The following is a 19,435-nucleotide window of genomic DNA, read 5'->3' as shown; positions in this document are numbered from 1 at the left end:
GGCGCATCACAAGATAGCGCATGCAAGAAGCAGTGCTTACCTAACGCAGACCTACATTATTATTTGAAAGTACATATATTCTATCTAGTTAAATAAAACCGAGATAATCCAATTAGAAAAATGTATTTGTTAAAACAAGAACAAATTGCCCAGTTGCGAAAAGTTGTTTATTTAATAAATAACTCTATAACAAAGTGCGAGTCAAGAAAATACCCCCCCAGAAAACTAGAAAAATGTGTCTTTTAACGAGAACGACTAATTCAAATGAAATTACAGATACCTCTATGTGAATTCTTTGGTAGATGTAGCTTGTACTATCACATGGGTGGGCAAATTTTGTGCTTGAGACCACATGCTATTTTCAAAACAATGGGATTTCATTATAAAATACTGAAAATAATAAATAAAATGTAAATTAATGTTGGCAGAACAGATATAGTGGGTCTGATTAAAGAAGAGAGATACCTTTCACACTCCTTGCCTAGTCTGTTATTTGTTTTGGTGTCGAATGGTAATTTTAGTCCTTCGGTGAGTGATGGTCAAGTCTGTTTGGCTTGTCAGACAGTCTGAAGTTGGTAGAGCTTGGCTCCCTTCTTCAACAGGTAGCCTTGTTCATTCAGTGAACTCACCAGACCCTCAAAGTCCATTACCTGCCCAAAAATTATACACGGTATATCGATGACTGCGAATGAGTGCAGCAGAAGTGAGAAAGCATATTGAGGCATAAAAAATAAAGTTATGTAAAAAAAATAAGTAAATTTGAAGATATCAAGATGTCATACAAGAAGCAGGAACCACTCTTAAATTTGCCGTATACCTGCTTTCTGTTTGATTGGTAAAATCCTGATGACAAATGCAGTGTTCCTTGTTTGTTGTATTGTAGCAACGCAGGTTTTGGAGAGCGACTATTATTTTTTATCTGATTATTATTTGGGAAAATTGGACTAGATACGTACATTATTTGTTTTTTGGCAATCTGTTTGTTTTGATGGTTTGCTATGCTGTTGATTCCTGTTGATTGTTTTGAAATGAAATTGTAAACTCAACATCAAACTTAAGCAAGGTAAGAGTCGCTTTTGTCAAATAAATTCCCGCCCACATAGAGTGTACCTGGATGTTCAGCCTCTTTGCCAAAGATCGGATGGTCTGCAGGTCAAATTCTTTCTGATTGGTCCGCTGGGCGTGCGCGTGGAGGGCACTGATGAGTCTCTTTGCGGCGCTACGTTGACTCATGCCCGCGCCCAGCTGCGAGCGCTCAAAGTCCAGATTGCCCAGGCCATCAGAGTACGTGTCAACCAGACTACACAGACAAATCAAACACACAACGAGGGTGAGTCAAGGCAACAAGGAAATGCGCCAACGTTTTGCTTGTGAGATAACCTTTTGGTGGTTTGAAAATGCACGTGCAAACCCAGGGGCTTGATTTGTGTCCAATTTCACGTAATCCGAAAACGATTTGTATTCTGCATCAAATGTGACTCCATTTGCATTCATCCACCTGCTGCATGCCAGTGACGTTAGTGATGAGCACAACAATTTGATACTCTTCCACTAGGTGGCAGAAGGTACAATGAACCTGTTGCTAGATGTAAACAACAACAAAAAATTATGTTTAATTAAAAAGGCCCACAACTGGTGAGTAAATTGAGACAAGATCAGTTGACTATATTTATTTTTTGGTTTAGTTGTGAGCTTTTCTAACGTGAAATTTGTGGCTCCTAAATGTCTGCAAAGCTGTGCTCTACCTGTGTTTCATAATTTCCACCACATCTTCAGCATGGCTCTTGGTGGCCGTCTCACTGAGGTCCAGTCTGGCTCTCGCCTGCATGGGACCAGCCACATTACACTCATCAATTTGCACAATATTTGACGTCCAGGACGACATGTTGGCAGCTACCTCTGTGAGTCTGATGAGAGACTCGAGCTGACGGGTGGTGATGGGGGTGGTGTCGGCAGCTTGTGACTGGAACCTCAGCGACAGGTAGAAGTCCTGAAGTGTCTGCGCGGCTTCCGATGAGAGCGTGGGATGAACGTAGTGGCGAGCGTAGCTGATGTACTTCCTTAACAAGGACGCTGGAATGGGGTCGACCGCTTCACCTACTGGGATCTTTAAAAGCATGATTAGACGTCATCATAGTGCTTGAAAAGATACTAAAAGTGTTCGATTCAAAACAGCCTGATGTTACCAGGAGCCAATCAGAAGCCAAGGGAAAGCAAACTGAGTAACTGTTGATTATTTTATATACTTGCTGACTTTTTAGATCATTTCATACATTTTTAATACTGTACACTACTTCACCTGCAAACGCTCAGACAGTGGCATGTCCGCGGGCTCCAACAAGACAGATGTCTCGGCATCTCTCTCGCAGCTCCTAGCAATGACGGCGCTGATGATTTTCCCTCCGCCGGCCCGGGTGGCCATGATGTGCTCCGACAGACGACGGTCACGAGACTCGTCTGGGATGTCCAGGAGGAGGAAGACCACATCGAAGCGGGATAGCAGCGGTGAGCCCAACCTGAAAAGGAGGCCCCATGCAGCGTAAGAATGATGGCAATTGATGAAGACGCGTTTAGCCACCGAGCGATGCCTCACTTCAAATTCTCTGAGACGGTCTTGCCTCGGTTGTAATGGCCTCCGACGGGGTTGGCGGCCGCGACAACAGAGGTTCTGGCGGGCAGAGAGGAAACGATGCCCGCCTTTGCCAGACTCACGGACTGCTGCTCCATGGCTTCCAAAAGGGCCTGCTGCTGGCGGCCCAGCTTGTCAAACTCATCAATGCAGCACAATCCTGAGCAGAAGACATGTGTGCTGAGATGAACCGCATATTGTTAAAGAGAGAGATCCCGGAAGATGGCGGTGTTGCTTTGCTTTGGATTTGAACTCGGTGCCAGAAGATAGGCATGTTGATCATTGAGTGAATAGCGAACGCCAGGTAAAAAAAGTCCCACAAACATTCAATGTGAGTCATACGCTGCGTCAGTGCAATGTTTTTGTTGTGTTCCTTTCCCTACAAAATTTGGCTGAGTTGAGAACATGCAGCCGCACGCCCGGTCGCAAAGGCCTCGCTCCACTGATGGTTGGCATGGCAACGAAAGGCCGAACAGCATGAGACTCATGGGAATTGTTTTTAATTTGTGGGAAAAAAACTGACCCCTTTCAACATTTGCAATGAAGAAGATTGCCTCATACTGCACTTACATCATGTGAAGTCGACACTCACTTTGGATTGACACTATCTTGAACGCTATTAGCTCTTTTTTTGGTCCTTATTAAATTGTACCAAGGGGTATCTAATGAAGTGGCCAATGAGTGTAAAACATTTGAAGATACGTTTAGAGTTGCTTTCCAACCTTGGTCAGCCAGCACCAAGGCCCCGGCCTCCAGAGCGTAGTCTCCACTTGGTTGATCTCTGCACAAACTCACCGTTAGTCCTGAAGAAATGCACACACAATGACAAGTGTAATTGAACAACATGACTGTGATTGAATTGCGTCATGGAAAACGGCAGCAACATATTTGATGTGAATGCAGCAATAGAATGTGAACATTCATTTATTCAGAGTAGCAACATGGAGACTGAGGTGGGAAATGCTGGCTTTCACAGGCAGTGGTGCGAATCAATAACAATTCACAGACTCCATGTGCGTGCCACATCTAAAATTGAAGTGACAGTTTACCTGCAGTGCTTGTGGTGTTGCCACAAACGTAGATCCCCCGAGGAGCCACATTGCACACTGCCTGCAAATCAAGATACCTTTATTGAGTTACAGTTTTAGCAAAAAAGCAGAAAGGAGTCAGCATCTCAGGTGTTGAATCGACCTGCAACATCTGGCTTTTGCCCAGTCCAGGATCTCCCACCATCAAGACGTGGGGGTCTCCTCTGACTGGGACGCGGTTCTTGCCCACGTGCTTCTGCCGGCCTCCGAACAACACCAACACAAGCGCCGCTTTCACCAGCTAAAAACACGCGTGGCAAAGCATCAGCGTGACAGGCCAACTAGAAAAGATGCAGAGCGGATGGTGGTGCTCACCAGGTGGCCGTAAATGGCTGGACACAGAGAGCTGCGGGGGGTGGGGAAGAACAGAGTTAGGGTTGGGGAGGTACACATTGAGAAAAACCATCTGAAACTAGCAGGAAGACGTTGCATAAAGAATTACAAGTTAAGAAACATGGTTCCAACGGATGCGGTGTATTTGTTGTGTATTTGATTTGACTCGTTTTATTCAGTGTCAACTAAAGCCTCAGTGGTTCTTAACCTGGGTTCGATCGAACCCTAGGGGTTCGGTGAGTCGGTCTCAGGAGTTCGACAGAGCCTCCGCTGAGGAGGTCCGAACAAACCTGATTTATCGTGTAAATTCTGATTTGCCAGTATTTAATTTGTTGTGAGTTCATGCATTGTGTTGGTTTTGTTCTTTGAAAAAGGTGATTTTCATGCACAGCTCATTTTGTGCACCAGTAAAAAAACATTCATGTCTTGAATTACAAAAATATATTTTTTACTCGCGAGGAGTGAATTCACATATAAAATTGGTGGGGTTCGGTACCTCCAACAAGGTGAAGAACCACTGCTCTATCTTGTCCTTAGATGCGCATGCTTGTTTGCCCCCTTTTTTCTCTTTTGCTTTTAAGGTGGGCCCACTTACTGAACTATGAGTCTGAGCAAGTCAGGCTGCGACTGGATCTCCTGGATGGCGTAGAGCTCCTTCAGGCTAAACTCCTCACCTCCAGTACGATCTTCGGGCGAGCTGCTGGACGACCCCGCGCCTCCAGGCTTCGACTGCTTACCTGCATTCATCATTCCTGAGCTGCGCTACATGATGACGCTTGACTGGAAAGTGAAACTTGGACGGCACCTTTAGTGTTGCTCACTGACGTGGCCTCAATGTAGAGGAGGAACATGCACTTGTCCTTATTCCTCCGGGAGTTGCCTGGATCACAGATGTAACATGAATGGGCTTTTCTTCATACTCCACTCAATAAAACATGAGTGTGACAGTGTATATGTTTGTGTGCATCCGATCGCACCATCCGTTGAGACTCTAACGATCCCCGTCACTGTCACTGTGTCGCCGGGGACGCAACTGTCACAGAGGTCGGCGGTCAGGTGGCACTCTACGGTGCGTGGGATGCGTCCGGCCTCCCTCCTCTCGCCGCACACCAACTCCTGCACCCTACCAACACATAGAAGCAAAGATATAACCCTATCTTTAGCATTGTGCCAACATTCTGGACCACAATGAATTATGCCAGTCTACTGCAGGTGAGTCACTGCTGAGGTAACAGTCAAGTGTGACATCTAGTGGTAGCATTGTGACATTGATGTGACATTTAATGTTGGTGTTAATTTTGGTTTGAAACATGTGTAACAAGGTGAGTCATTCTTGTTTAAAACAGTAAAGCGGCAAGAGCAAATAGTGTGCAGCGTGATGCTTACTTGATGATTTGCCAGTCGACGGTGTGTGTAAGAGGGGAACTCCGTCTGGCACTGAATGCACGACTGCGGCAATCTGAACGGATGCACTGCGAGAGCACGCACGTATGAAACCGCTACATTTTCATTGAACTCAACGTATGCATCCTCCATACCTTGGTGGGTGTCGCATACTTCCCGCGCTGCAGCGGTAGCGATAGTGTGCTGAAGCACGTCAGGCACTGGAAGGCCAGCCTGCTGCACTGAGGCCTGATGGTGCTCACCCGGACCACCGTGCCCCTCACGCACACCAGGCAGCCGAACAGGCTGGCGCGCAGCTTGCATAGCGGAGTCAGCGGCTCATAGTTATACAGCCTGAAATGCAAGTCACATATCCAAAGTCTACCAACCCTTGGTCAAGTGTAAAAAAAAAATCCCTTCAAAATGATAAATCTTTTGTGTGTGTGTGTGTGTGTGTGTGTGTGGGGGGGGGGGGGGGGGGGGGTAAACCATGTGTGTTGTACACGTTACAGGTAGCAAGGGTCTTATCTTGGTCTCATTGTATTGTGGTTAATGTAGTCCCTTTGAAAAGGGTGTGTAGACTTTTTACATTCACAGTGGATGTCGCCTGTAAACAAATGTGAGCTTCGCTGCTGCATACCTTGCGGTGATGTGAGGGATGTGGATAATTGGCGTGGCCGTAGGTAGCTCGTCCCCGGGCAGCTCGGCAGCCTGCTTTTCTAAGTCCGCGGTTAACACCTGATTGCTCACGACAAGAAAAGGATGCCTTTCAACAACAAACATATGGTTTGAATTGAATGAACCAAATTGACACAAACGTGGCCTAACTTAGATTCATTCACATTACACGTTGCACATGCCAGTCAACAAGTTTGTCAGACAAAATAAAATAAAAAATACATCAGATGAACATTAAACAAATTATGTCCAATATTTTACTTTTGCAGATATGCTGCAATTCATACTTTTGTCTCACACAACAGTGAACTAACAAGGATGTATTTGACACATAGTGTATTAAGAAGCACTTGTGAGTGTGTACATACTTGGTGAACGGCCACTCCCAAACAGTTGAGGATCACCTCCGGTTGCTCCTTCAACTCAACAGCCAGGGCAGGAAGCGCCGCAAGCACTGTCTCATTTGTGCTCAGATCTGCGTAATCTATCAGTACGTTGCCCTGACGCTCGATCTCCTCCTGTAACACACAGCAAGTTGCCACTCCAGTCCACCGCAATGGCCAAGAGGCACAACCGCACCTTGTCGTAGAGGTCAATCTTGGAGGCAAAGTACTTCCCAAACACTTTGATCTTCTCCACACTGGGTGAGCTCTCGATGAAACCTGGCCAAAGACGAATCCGATGATCACGTGTGAATTTAGCTGTCAATGCGACGCCTAATCTTCATTAAATACCGTCAGTGAAGTACAGTGACCATCCTTTGTAAGGGCACAGCACATCCAGAGTGGCCTGATGGAGGACTGAAAAGGAAATGGACTTTTATTAGTTAGGTTAAATTTGGACGCTGACACTTCGAACTATTTTTTTTTTTTTATATAATTGTACCTAAACATATTCATCAGATAAAACTTGACTTTTTTTGTTTTGTTTTTCTTAATATAGTAAGGTGATTGTTTTTTTTTTTTTTTTTACATTTTATTAGACAAATTGCTGAGTTAAGATGCTTTAGGTCCGTAGAGGAATCACAAAGGCACATCTGTTTACGCAGTAAAAATATTTTTGCCGAGTAATAATTTGTAGTAAGGACAGGACCTGGGGCAAAAAAAAATAATGGTAGTAGCTCTGCCTCTCTCAGTGAATTTATTTCTCAACAACAGTTTTTGTTTCATTCCAAACCAAATGTAATAGACTCACCCCTATGTGTGCCTATGTGTGAGCTGTGACTTGCCGACACTCTGCTATCGCCGCCAGTCTTCCCTCCCATTGGTCCTCCTCGTCCACTACCTAAATCCCCTCTCCAAGGTTTACCCCTCCATCCACTGCCTCCTCTCCATCCTCCTCCACCTCTCCATCCCTTATTGCCTCCTCCTTCTCCTCTCCATCCTCCACTGTTTCCTCTCCAACCACTATTGCCACCCCTCCATGGGCCACTTTTGGATTCCTGTCCACTCATTCCTGGAAAAAAAGGGGAGCTGTTTAAGCCCAAGTACAAATCGCATTTTTCTAATGTACCAGTTACCATTTGTTATACAGGGTAACCTGCTCCGCTGTGCGTTTTGGGCTAGCCCTGTGAAATTATATCACAGCAAAATTCAGCTGAATTCCAAAGACATAGTGCCCATTGATACACTATAAAAGTGGCTCTTTGTTGACTTGTGGGAACATTTATTTGCAAATTTTGACTCAAGACGTGTGGTGAAGTCGCATGTATTTTTGCTATAAGATCGTCTTGCCATCACCTGTAAAAGTTTACATAAGATGCATTACTCCCCTGACATTCTTTTCAAGAGCATGCGGTTAATTTCATATTATCTGTAAAAGAACGTCGATGCACGTTTATCGTGGGGAAAATGTTTCAAAGATTGGATAAATATTACAAAGCTTGTTAAGGTCCAGTAAAAAAAACCTAGGACGTTCGACTCAACAGTGTTTGAAATGAACTACCTCATATTAGTACAACTGAACCCCTCGTGAAGTTAGTGCAGCATTAGAAAACAAGTACATGTAAGTAATAAACTTGTAACGTCTACACACTTAGACGTCTTTCGGACGGTCTAAATTAACTAGCTTCTCGATGAATAGAAAACGCAGTACATTAAACCCGTGTGAAATTTTAACATCTGTAGATTCAAAGCGTTTATTGTCATGTGTACAAAAGGAAAGCACTTTTTCTTTGTACAATGAAATTCTTTCGCTCTCCGTTAAAGTGCCAGACAAGGTAAGAAAGATTAAAAGAAGATTAAAAAGTCAAAAAAACACAAAAATATAAAAACCACAATATACACACAGTATGTACAACTACTAAGGTGAGGGATGTGCTGTAAACACACACATTCGACAAATAAAAAAGTATCAACGTTACCGATGTCATGTCGATATTTACACTCGAAGAGCCGTCAAACTTCCCTCCACTCAAACGACGCGTTTTCTTTTCCGCCTTATTTCGGCGTTGTTTTGCGTTCGCCGATTGTTTAGTGCCTCTTAGCGGATAGCTGTGGCACTACAGTTGACAGCACAGGCAATCAGCTTCATGCTTCACTTGTACAATATTTGTGTTTTGCATACCACAAGTGGTATTCAAAATTAATGCAATAGCTTAATAATTTCCTTTCGCACGATACGAATTGCGATTTGATTATTTTTTTCAAATCAATGCATTAGCCTAATATTTTCCTTTCGCATGGTACGAATTGCTATTTGATAGCGAGTTGATTAATAAAACAACGCCGATACAGTGTGCGCAAACATGCTCATATAGCATATGAAACTAACAGGCAAGAAATTCGTATAACACATGGATTAAATTGCGTGTTTAGCTGATGCAGCCGAATAGAACTTCTATTTCAGCGCTTGTGTGCAGCTCTATTGGTGTCGCTTTACTTTCTGCCACGTCATGATGATGTCATTTAAGTGAGGTCCTGGACGTCCTCTAGCGAAAGACCGTAGGACATTTTTATAATGTTGTTGCCCAGCAAACAAACCAACATTGTGTGCAAAAAAAATGTGCATGTTTAAAAAAAAAACTTGAATAGATTTTAATAGCATACTAGCGTGCGTTTGTCGTGCGTGCTGTTTAGAACTAGAGTCAACTAGCCAGAAAGCTTTCAGCCGCTGGTGCGTCATTGATGCCAGATGAAGCCTTGAAGCTTTCCATCCACGTGCTTCACAAAAAAGTTAACCATGTGAGGTTTCATACGCACGGGCGGTACAAGCCTTCATTGTCAAAATTAACTCTAGCATTTGATCTGTTTGATTATTTTGAGGTTAATGCCGTGATATCAAATGAACTAATGATATGCAGTTAATGAGACTTACCTTACTTGTGTCGTAAAATGTTGAATTACTCATACCTCATTGATCTCCATTTCTTAAGGTATATCATATGACGCGTCATTTCATCATCGATTAATATCATTCTACATAATTCCACATTGTTCAATGTCATTCCATATAATTCACTCATTTTATTTCACAATTCCAAGGCACTTGACATGCTTTCATAATTTGTCATTAAGTATTTCCACTCAAATTGCTTCATCTATTTTTACTGCCGAATCGTCACGCAAGCGCAAGAAAACAAAAAGTGTCTTGCTTACTTCTTACTTTTCTTCTTAACAAGTCTTGACAAATATGGGGGCAAAAACCTTAACATGAACATGAAAAGCTGAACAAAACTAAACCCCTAGACACTAATAGAAACTAAGCAACTTGCCCTGAATATGAATTAAATGTATTTACTGTTACAAACTTCAACTAAAACCAAAATAACACCAAGTATAATGAAAACAACAAAACTATTAACACCCCAAGGCAACTTAACTACATCATCATTGACGCAGAAACTCATGACGTCTACTCAAATAGAAGGTGTAAACTTCACAAATCATTGCTCATCTCCCCAACACACTCGCAATAGAGACTCTTTGGCAAGTGACTGAGCAGGCAACAGGGTTCTCGCCAGTGTGGATTCTTGTGGTATGACTTTTTAAGGTTGTCTTCGTCAAAAATCCTTTGCCACAAACTGAGCATGAAAAAGGCTTCTCGCCAGTATGGATTCTTGTGTGTCTTTTTAAATTTTGCCTTAGGGAGAATTTTTGGCCACAAACTGAGCATGAAAAAGGTTTCTCGCCAATGTGAATTCTTGTGTGCTCTTTTAAACGTCCACTATGAGAGAATCTTCGGCCACAAACTGAGCATGAAAAAGGTTTCTCGCCAGTGTGGATTCTTGTGTGCTCTTTTACATTTCCACTATGAGAGAATTTTTGGCCACAAACTGAGCATGAAAAAGGTTTTTCGCCAGTGTGGATTCTTGTGTGCATTTTTAAATATTTCCTTCGAGAGAATTTCCGGCCACAAACTGAGCATGAAAAAGGTTTCTCGCCAGTGTGGATTCTTGTGTGCTCTTTTACATTTCCACTATGAGAGAATTTTTGGCCACAAACTGAGCATGAAAAAGGTTTTTCGCCAGTGTGGATTCTTGTGTGCCTTTTTAAATATTTCCTTCGAGAGAATTTTTTGCCACAATCTGAGCAGGAAAACTTTTCCTTTCTTGTGTGTATTCTCATGTGTTGTTTCAAACCACTGTTATTGGCAAAACATTTCCCACACTGAGAACATTGCCTGTGTTTGTTTTGAGACTCATCATCATCATCAGCAGCAGCAGCAGCAGGAGCAGGAACATGTGATGACACATTATCGGTATCTGATGGTGGACCTGCTTGTGATCCTCCACAGTGGTCTTCATCACCTTCTCTGGTCATTTGTTGACTTGAGCTGCAGCTTGGAAGGTCCCCCTGTTTGCTCACCTCATGTTGACCCTCATCTAAACTCTTCAAAGGGACAACAGTCAATGGCATCTTGCAGGCATCCTCCTCCTCTTCCATTTTAATGTCATAGAAGTTTTCTCCCTCCTCTTTATTACAAGGCCCCTCCGGGTCACCCCCCTCTTTTATGGTGCAAAGAAACTTCTGCTCCATTTGTTCATTGACGTTATGAACCTCTTTGTCTACATCTTCCCCGTCAATGCGAGTGCGCTCTGGCTCCTGCTGATTAGGACAAATAACTTCACTGATGTCTGCAAAACAAAACAAACACACATTAACAATAAAGGTTCAGTCCAAACCCATATGAGGACTTCTTCAATCTGCCTATCACACATGATTTCAATAGAATTCTACTAAAAATAAACACTGGAAGAGGATTCATAATAGAAAATAGACATCTACTAACCTGCTCTGCGCAACACAACATAAGGCAGCAGCCAAAGATCTATCAGTCGTCGACGACTATGGTCCTTTTCCTCCATATACTCTGCTCTGCAAACATTTTCACACTGTAATCACAACACGACGATGTTTGGCTAACAAACAACCAAACAAACGTAAACTGAGAGCGAACCAATACACGAAACAATTTGATGTAGATCGGACCTGTTTAAGCAAATGTAATTACGCGTTATCTTCTGGTAGATTGCACAAAGGCATTGAGACAGCGGTTGTTCTGCTCTACCTCTCACAGCGTCAATTGACGCGCCAAAGATTAATTTAAAATCGGGAGCATACCTGCCTGCAGTGACGTGCGGTGAGGTTCATGACTGGGGAGGCACTGACGTCGACGGGTTAAATTTGTCCGGCACCTCACCATGTCACATAAAAGTTTGGGGAACGCTGCTCGAGTGTGGCTTATTCATTATTTAATTTGAACTATTTTAATTAAAATCTAATATCAGCAGTCTTCACACATAAAAACACTCAATAAAGCACATGGAATCAAAAATTTGTTTTCGATCGTGTGTACCACTCCGTTTGAAAAGACATGCTCCTAGGTCTCGTTGTCCGAATCAAACCTTTTAACTCCGGAGTTGCTCTTCCTTTACTGATGACCTCCTGCTTCGACCGAAAATCCATCGTTGAAAATCGTTTGGATGTGTAATCCTCCATTGTAAAAAAAAAAAAAAACGAATGTAAAACAAAACAAATGGACGACTGCTTCTCAGTTATTCACTAAATTTGAACTGGAGATCTCTTATTCTACAGGTAGGTGCATGAAGCAGCCGGGGATCAAAAGCACCCCCTGCCATAAGGCTGGAGAACCTTTTGTTGTAGCCTCCGTAAGGTCTCTTTTCAAAGCCGTTTTGTTCATCTAAAGTAGGGGTGTCAATCTCGTTTTTTTCGCGCGCCGCATTGTAGTTATAGCTTCTTTCGGAGGGCCATTATGACTGTCAACCCAAATAAATGTATGAGCTCCTCATATTATATACAGTGCTCTGAATGAATGTCAAAGTAAAAGCTACAAAACAAACTGACAAATAACTCATTTTCAAATCAGACGACTAAAAACTGGTCAAACATTTAAAAAATAGATATTAAAAGTGAAGACAATTTGCAATTCTAGTAATGACACACGAATTGGATGCAGAATTTGTTGTCGCGGGCCACATAAAATGATGTGGCGGGCCGTATCTGGCCCCCGGGCCTTGAGTTTGACACCTATGATTGAGAGCAGGGTTGCCCAATACGTCGATCGTGATCGATCGGTCGATCGCCTAGCCACTACTGGGCGATCGCGTGACATTAAAATGTTTTGGGGTTTTTTTCGCACTTGACGCGTGCGCAAACAACGGCGCTAACAACACAACACTAACGCTCGCAAGTTCCCTCCAATTGTCAGATCCCTGTTTTTTCTCTTAAACTTAACAAAGGGTATAAAAAGGGCAGCTGAACATAGTAAAAAGATAAAAAAAAGTATCACTTTCATAGGGAATGGGAGGACTTTTTTTTCACGTTGACACATATATATATATATATATATATATATATATATATATATATATATATATATATATATATATATATATATATATATATATATATATATACATAGTTCCATGTGTGATCTTTTGGACTTCCGAAAACTACGTCAGATATATATATATATATATAAAATAAATTATTTTTTAGTGGGTAGATCTTTGTGACTTGGTCATTTCAAAAGTAGCTCGCGAGCTGAAAATGTTTGGGAAGCCCTGATCTAAAGAAACACGACGTTACAGACAGATGACAAAAACAAAGAATATTATACACACCAGCTTAACTACGGAAATTAGTTAATATAGCCACAGTGTTTGAACACTTAAACAGCGACATAAAGACAGAGAGCAGTTCTGTCTAACTGTATAGGCTGTCAACATAGGTAGCCGTGTGATTACGCAATCCTCAGAGGAGGCGAGACAGGAAGTTGGCTCCTCCGAGCGAATCATCTTCGATTTTAAAATAACTATAAAAAATCAGCGATTTTGGTTCAAAATGATACCAAATTATTGAAATTAAAAGGAAAATGACTAAAATAAAAACTAAATTTGATTTTCACCTTTTCAAGATGGCAGTGGAGGCGTAGCCTCCCTTGCCTCCTCTGACCGCACGTGCCTGCCTGCCTGCAACCATCAACGCTAATCCTCGACTTTGAGTATTTCCACATTACAGTATTACGCTTGGTACAGGCAAAAAACAACATGTGATGATGGCTCATTTGATATTTGTCCAGGATAATCAAGCTAAATATCATAAAGTTAGCACTGTGGTAACTACCATGCTATTGAAAGCGGCCCGCACTTCTATACTGCAACTAGCACACTACTACTACAAACGAAGCACAAACGAATCAGACTATTTTCCTTAAATTTTGCGAGGTTGGGTGGGCCAAGTTCACGCAGGTACCAAGCAGTACTACAAACAACGTCGCTAAAATAATAACTTAGGTCCATAGTCATAACTTACCTCTTTCGTCGTTGCAATTGTAGTGTAGCTAATGTTATTGATTTATCACTTACGTTGCGTGTTTATCTGATGCAGCCAAATAGATGGAGATGAGCTTCTGCTTTCGGTGCTTAAATCACGCGCGGTTTTATTGTCGTCACTGTACTTGCTGCTACGTAATGATGATGTCATTTGAGAGAGGAACAGGTGTTGTGCTCGATTTGGTTCCCCCATGAGATTTTGTTCTCCCTGCCGCGGGAGCGCGCACGCCTTGTTTGGAAAGCGAAAAACCGATGCCGTACGGCGTCGTACGGCGTCAGCACTATGTTGTTTTCAATAAAAACATGAAGAATTCCCGTTTGCGTCAGTCAATTTTAATTTTTATAAAGGATTATTCTCATTTGATGTCTTTAAATTCATCCGCGTTCTGCCATTGAAGCGGGGTGCATTCAAAGACCAGTCGTACAGACGGAACACTCACTCACTTCGCCAAAAAGGAACGATATAATTACGTGAGCTCTTTGCATAAACCTCGACCTCGTGTCCATTTAAGAAAAAGCCACACACGTTTTGTGATCAAATCTTCCATAACGAAAATGATTTGAGTGAATTGATTTGAATGAATAATTGAAGAAAATTCAGTTCTGAAGGCTCCTTTTGTCCCAAGCAAAGTGAAAGGTGGTGGGATAAAAATTGTAACAGGAACGCTATAAAAAATGTCAAGCCGTGAATATTTGTACCCCCCTCCCATTTTGAGAACGGTGAGTCCTGGACATCGACTGGCTTTTTTTCTGTCTTCCTGTGGGTCTGTTCAGGTAGTGTGGCAAATTTGAACAGGTTCCCTCATTCCTAGCCCAAGTTACAGGGGGGGAACATATCCTCACGGGGGTGAGGATATGTTCCCCCCTTATTATGAGAACGGTGAGTCCTGGACATCGACTGGCTTTTTTTCTGTCTTCCTGAGGGTCTGTTCAGGTAGTGTGGCAAATTCCGTCTAGGACTCACGGCGGCCCCGTGAGGATATGTTCCCCCCCCTCTGTAATTTGGGCTAGGAATGAGGGAACCTGTTCAAATTTGCCACACTACCTGAACAGGCCCCCAGGAAGACAGAAAAAAAGCCAGTCGATGTCCAGGACTCACCGTTCTCAAAATAAGGCCCGTGAGGATATGTTCCCCCCCTGTAACTTGGGCTCGGAATGAGGGAACCTGTTCAAATTTGCCACACTACCTGAGCAGACCCCCAGGAAGACAGAAAAAAAACAGTTGGAGTCTAGGACTCACCGTTCTCAAAATAAGGGGGGGGGGGGGGGGGGACATATGCTCACGGGGCCGCCATGAGGATATGTTCCCCCCTGTAACTTGGGCTAGGAATGAGGGAACCTGTTCAAATTTGCCGCACTACCTGAGCAGACCCCCAGGAAGACAGAAAAAAAGCCAGTCGATGTCCAGGACTCACCGTTCTCAAAATAAGGGGGGGGGGGGGCATATCCTCACGGGGCCGCCGTGAGGATATGTTCCCCCCCTGTAATTTGGCCTAGGAATGAGGGAACCTGTTCAAATTTGCCACACTACCTGAACAGACACCCAGGAAGACAGAAAAAAAGCCAGTCGATATCCAGGACTCACTGTTCTCAAAATGGGAGGGGGGCACAAATATTCACGGCTTGACATTTTTTATAGCGTTCCTGTTACAATTTTTATCCCACCACCTTTCACTTTGCTTGGGACAAAAGGAGCCTTCAGAACTGAAATTTCTTCAATGATTCATTCAAATCAATTCACTCAAATCATTCTCGTTATGAAAGATTTGATCACAAAACTTGTGTGGCTTTTTCTTAAATGAACACGTTTGACATTGCTATAGTGTCAGCTTTTGATTATATCATTCATTTTAAAGCAAATTAATAAATGCAACAATCTTAATTTGCTTTGAAAATACCTGAGTAATAAAATGGATGGATGAATGATGATCACAATTAAGAATAAAGTCTCCTTTGTAATATATACTCCTTGTAGCATGTAACGGTTCCCAAAAGGAGGAGTTTCTTTGCATCGAGGTTTATGCAAAGAGCTCACGTAATTATATCGTTGCTTTTTGGTGAAGTGAGTGAGTGTTCCGTCTGTACGACTGGTCTTTGATTGTACCCCGCTTCAATGGCAGAACGCGGATGAATTTAAAGACATCAAATGAGAATAATCCTTTATAAAAATTAAAATTGACTGACGCAAACGTGAATTCTTCATGTTTTTATTGAAAACAGCATAGTGCTGACGCCGTACGACGCCGTACGGCATCGGTTTTTCGCTTTCCAAACAAGGCGTGCGCGCTCCCGCGGCAGGGGGAACAAAATCTCACGGGGGAACCAAATCGAGCACAACACCTGTTGCCCTCTAGCGAAGGACCGTGGAACGTTTAATGTTGTTGCCCAGCAAACAAACCTACATTGCGTGCAAAGAAAAGAAAATGTTGTGCACGTTAAAAAAAAAAAAATGTCGTGCGTTTGTCGTGCGTGTCGTGCGTGTCGTGGCTAGTTAACTAGCCAAAAAACTTTCAGCCGCTTGTGCGTCTTTGGCATTGCCAGATGAAGCCTTGACATTTTCCATCCAGATGTAATGCAATGTGATGATCCATGGACGCGGTAGCTCAGGCAGGAGAGCGGGTCGGAGGTTTGCGGTTCGGCCCGAGCTTTGTCACTGTCACGTCTCGTTGTGTCCTTGGGCACAACACTTCACACACCTTGCCGCCAGGATCGCCATTGTAGATGAGAAAATGTGCTCAATTGACTTACTTGGTAAAGCATTGTAAAAAAAATACCTATACTAAACATAACAAAAAATAGGAAGAGATTATGTTGATTAACAGTATTTTGCACCACTGGAACATTTTCCCTTTTATCTTTACAATTTAAAAAATGCAACGGGTGACAGGGCTCGGTATGACAATAATATATGATCAGAACTTTTAATAACTTTATGTGGTATGCTTTGCAAGAGTGTACAATTGCAACAACACTAAATTTTAAAATTACGCTCATACTATAGGAAGTGATTTTGTTTGCATCATGATCATCTCCCTCGAAGAAAGCATGTCAGTAAAGTCAAGTTTATTTATATAGCCCTAAATCACAGGCAAGTCTCAAAGACGTTTGATAGTGTTTGTGATGCATTGTCATTGTTTATTCCGACGATTTCGTCGCAAATCCGCAGCCTACGTGCAAAACGTGAGGCTCGAGTGATGCCTCTCTATTGGGCAACCTTTTAAAAGTAAAAAGGGGGGGGGGGGGGTAATTCTTGAATAGTTTGTCCTTTGTCCATGTTGTTTAACGAGTGATTTTTTTTTTGCTTTGTTATTATTGAAAAAAAAAAGAGATGAAAGGGTGTGATTCAAAAAGTTACAAAAAAGTTAAAGTTACAAGCATGGAAAGTTTTGATAGCCTCGAGGGCAGTGGTTCCCAACCAGGGTAGGACGCAGAGGACGTGAGATGCCTTCTGATTGGTGGCGAAATCAGGTAGGCGGAGCTTCGTCCCTTGCCTATTTAACGCTTTGTTCCACCGTTGTTATTTCTATTTTCCAGCTGAGTTCGACCGACGGTCGACCCTGTACGAGGCACGTTTTTGGCACTTATCCTCATTTTCACTCCCCCTTTGTGCTTGTTGACAATGTCTTGCGCTTATTCCCTGGACGGGAGCTTCCCACCTTCCCCGGCCGAGGACGGTGGTGACTCCAAGCGGTTGTCCTGGGGCAGACTGCTGCAGAGGCTCGGCGATCTCAAGGAGCTCAATCACAGGCGGTGCAACAATAGTGACACCGGTGAGTGCTCTGTGCTTAAGCTAACCCTTGAGTCAGGACACTCTTTTATGAAGCTAGTTTGAAAATATTGAATTAAAACCGAAGCAATGCGACGTGAGAATAGACATCAGGATGCCTCCCTTGCCTTTGTCATTCATACATGAAGCATGCAATTTAAAGCATTAATAACAGTAACGTTGTAGTTATTGAACAGACAGAGACGCGCAAAATCACGTTACATCACCCAAATATGCTAGTTTGTATCTAAATAATTTTATGAAATCTAATGCCGTATCACAAAATACACCAGGGTCTTTTTGATTGTGGGTTTTGCTCAACCCAACTTGTAATTTTTGACTAATAAAATATATAATGTCAACACGATACACAACTCTGTGATGACAGCACAGACACAAGGCATATAACTGTGATAGAAATACAAAGGAAAGCGCCGTATAGAAAACAGCTGGAATGAAATGACTGAAATATAAGAAAATCAAAGAAAATGACAATTAAAAAATGAAATAGAAAAGGTAATGCAATTTCTTGGCACAGTTTGTCATCTTTGAATTCCATGTTTGTGTCCCGGGTGGCACGGTCGAGTGCTTTTCCACGAGTCAATGCCCTCAAAGCGCTTCACATTGAATTCATTGACGACGCAACATCCGGGCAGTATTTTAATGAGCCACCGTCTTTTTTTTTTATTCAGGGTCTGTAGCGGACATGTCCATGTCCAATTCCGAGAGCAGCTTATTCTGGGACCCCTCTGAGGAGACCCTGGCCATAGAGCTGGTGGCCACCATCAAAGAATCCCTCTACGGGGCTGCGTACTTCCTGGGCTGCTCCCGTCTCCTCATATCTGACTCACTGCTGGACCATGTGGGTCAGGAACTCGTCCATCTGGCGGCCAGCGAGCCTTGCGGCCTGCGGGGGGCGCTGATCCAACTGTGCGTGGACAGAGGAGAGCCCTGGTCCCTGTGCAACGTGGACGAAATTGCCGTGGACACTGCACTGGTGCCCACCTTCCATGTGACTCTGCTGCTGAAAGCCGAGTTGGTTGGACTGTGGCCTAAGGTCCAGAGGTTCTTTAAAAGCAGCCGGTCCGAACGGATGTGCGAGACCCCTGCAAGGCACCGACAATCTCTCAGACTGAGCTCTGGCTTCAGGGCCATGAAGAGGAAGTTGTACTGTTCAGGGGAGCTGCTCATTGAAGAGTGCTCCTGACAAAGCGCTCCATGTCTAAAAAGCCTACTAAGGGCTCTGTTTTTGTAAATGGTGCAAGAGTGCCCTGGCACAAATGATTGCAGATCCTGCGCGAGGCTCAATGAAAGGAGCCACTTTAATTGGTTATGATTAAGTCAGCTGTGACCACTCCCACTGCGACGCAGACTTCTCTTGCAGAGCTGATGCGCAAAAATCGCAGGAATTTAGGCAGGTTACAAAAATAGAGCCCTAAATGCACAATCCTCGAAACAACTTGCACTTGGCAAGAACCAGTCTCCGGCAGCTACTCACCTGGTTGCAGGTGAAGTTTTGTTATATTTTGTATTTTTTTTAATGAAAATATTTTAAAGTTGCTTGAGAAGATAACTTTGGTATCAGATGATCAAGTATTATCGTGTGTTTGTACTGAACAAAAATAAATAATTTTCTGACCTGTGTGATGACTGCTGGAAGTCAATTTTTTTGCCTTCAAAAAAGTTGCTTTCACTGATGTGAGCAGAGTTGGGGAAAAATGTTCATATTTATCATATTTTTAAAATGGGAAGATGGGCTAGGT

At 43.0% G+C, this 19,435-nt stretch overlaps 3 protein-coding genes and 1 long non-coding RNA gene across 10 annotated transcripts; 2 read left to right on the top strand and 2 right to left on the bottom strand.

Annotated features, from left to right (window-relative positions):
- Window positions 1–149: 149 nt before the first annotated feature.
- On the bottom strand, window positions 150–8,631 carry mcm8 (minichromosome maintenance 8 homologous recombination repair factor). Of its 2 annotated transcripts, XM_088384667.1 has the most exons (22): window positions 8,474–8,559; window positions 7,631–7,678; window positions 7,306–7,566; window positions 6,846–6,911; window positions 6,691–6,773; window positions 6,480–6,629; window positions 6,074–6,171; window positions 5,589–5,787; window positions 5,437–5,522; window positions 5,028–5,173; window positions 4,856–4,930; window positions 4,646–4,787; window positions 4,033–4,063; window positions 3,821–3,958; window positions 3,679–3,739; window positions 3,352–3,432; window positions 2,594–2,789; window positions 2,300–2,516; window positions 1,898–2,107; window positions 1,746–1,822; window positions 1,111–1,300; window positions 150–650 (listed from the first exon to the last, which is right to left on the bottom strand). In XM_088384667.1, exons 3-22 carry the CDS (start codon window positions 7,562–7,564, stop codon window positions 558–560), a joined length of 2,598 nt encoding a protein of 865 aa, XP_088240793.1. In that variant the 5' UTR covers window positions 7,565–7,566; window positions 7,631–7,678; window positions 8,474–8,559; the 3' UTR covers window positions 150–557. The 2 variants fall into 2 exon arrangements, with proteins under 2 accessions (XP_088240793.1, XP_088240792.1); XM_088384666.1 differs by lacking the exon at window positions 7,631–7,678 and having other exon boundaries at window positions 8,474–8,631.
- LOC148393545 (uncharacterized) lies at window positions 1,267–5,000 on the top strand. The gene is made up of 2 exons (XR_015860245.1): window positions 1,267–1,330; window positions 4,632–5,000. It is a non-coding gene; the product is annotated as an uncharacterized LOC148393545 (long non-coding RNA).
- A 924-nt stretch (window positions 8,632–9,555) lies between the features above and the next one.
- Window positions 9,556–14,130, bottom strand: LOC148393543 (uncharacterized). 6 transcript variants are annotated; one of them, XM_088385713.1, is made up of 4 exons: window positions 13,887–14,130; window positions 11,957–12,044; window positions 11,341–11,426; window positions 9,556–11,185 (listed from the first exon to the last, which is right to left on the bottom strand). In XM_088385713.1, the coding sequence occupies exons 3-4, from the start codon at window positions 11,414–11,416 to the stop codon at window positions 10,002–10,004; spliced, it is 1,260 nt and encodes a 419-aa protein (XP_088241839.1). In that variant the 5' UTR covers window positions 11,417–11,426; window positions 11,957–12,044; window positions 13,887–14,130; the 3' UTR covers window positions 9,556–10,001. The 6 variants fall into 6 exon arrangements, with proteins under 6 accessions (XP_088241839.1, XP_088241836.1, XP_088241837.1 ...); XM_088385710.1 differs by having other exon boundaries at window positions 13,940–14,130; XM_088385711.1 differs by lacking the exon at window positions 11,957–12,044.
- Window positions 14,131–17,162: 3,032 nt separating this feature from the next.
- LOC148393542 (DNA damage-inducible transcript 4 protein-like) lies at window positions 17,163–19,316 on the top strand. The gene is made up of 3 exons (XM_088384838.1): window positions 17,163–17,374; window positions 17,441–17,676; window positions 18,365–19,316. The coding sequence occupies exons 2-3, from the start codon at window positions 17,526–17,528 to the stop codon at window positions 18,877–18,879; spliced, it is 666 nt and encodes a 221-aa protein (XP_088240964.1). The 5' UTR covers window positions 17,163–17,374; window positions 17,441–17,525; the 3' UTR covers window positions 18,880–19,316.
- Window positions 19,317–19,435: the final 119 nt, after the last annotated feature.

The sequence above is a fragment of the Syngnathus floridae genome, chromosome 9 (assembly GCF_059516105.1).
Source record: "Syngnathus floridae isolate MCC-2025c chromosome 9, RoL_Sflo_1.0, whole genome shotgun sequence".
Taxonomy (NCBI): Eukaryota; Metazoa; Chordata; class Actinopteri; order Syngnathiformes; family Syngnathidae; genus Syngnathus; species Syngnathus floridae.
The sequence above is the reverse complement of the archived record's forward strand: the minus strand, read 5'-3'. Positions and strand labels throughout refer to the sequence as shown.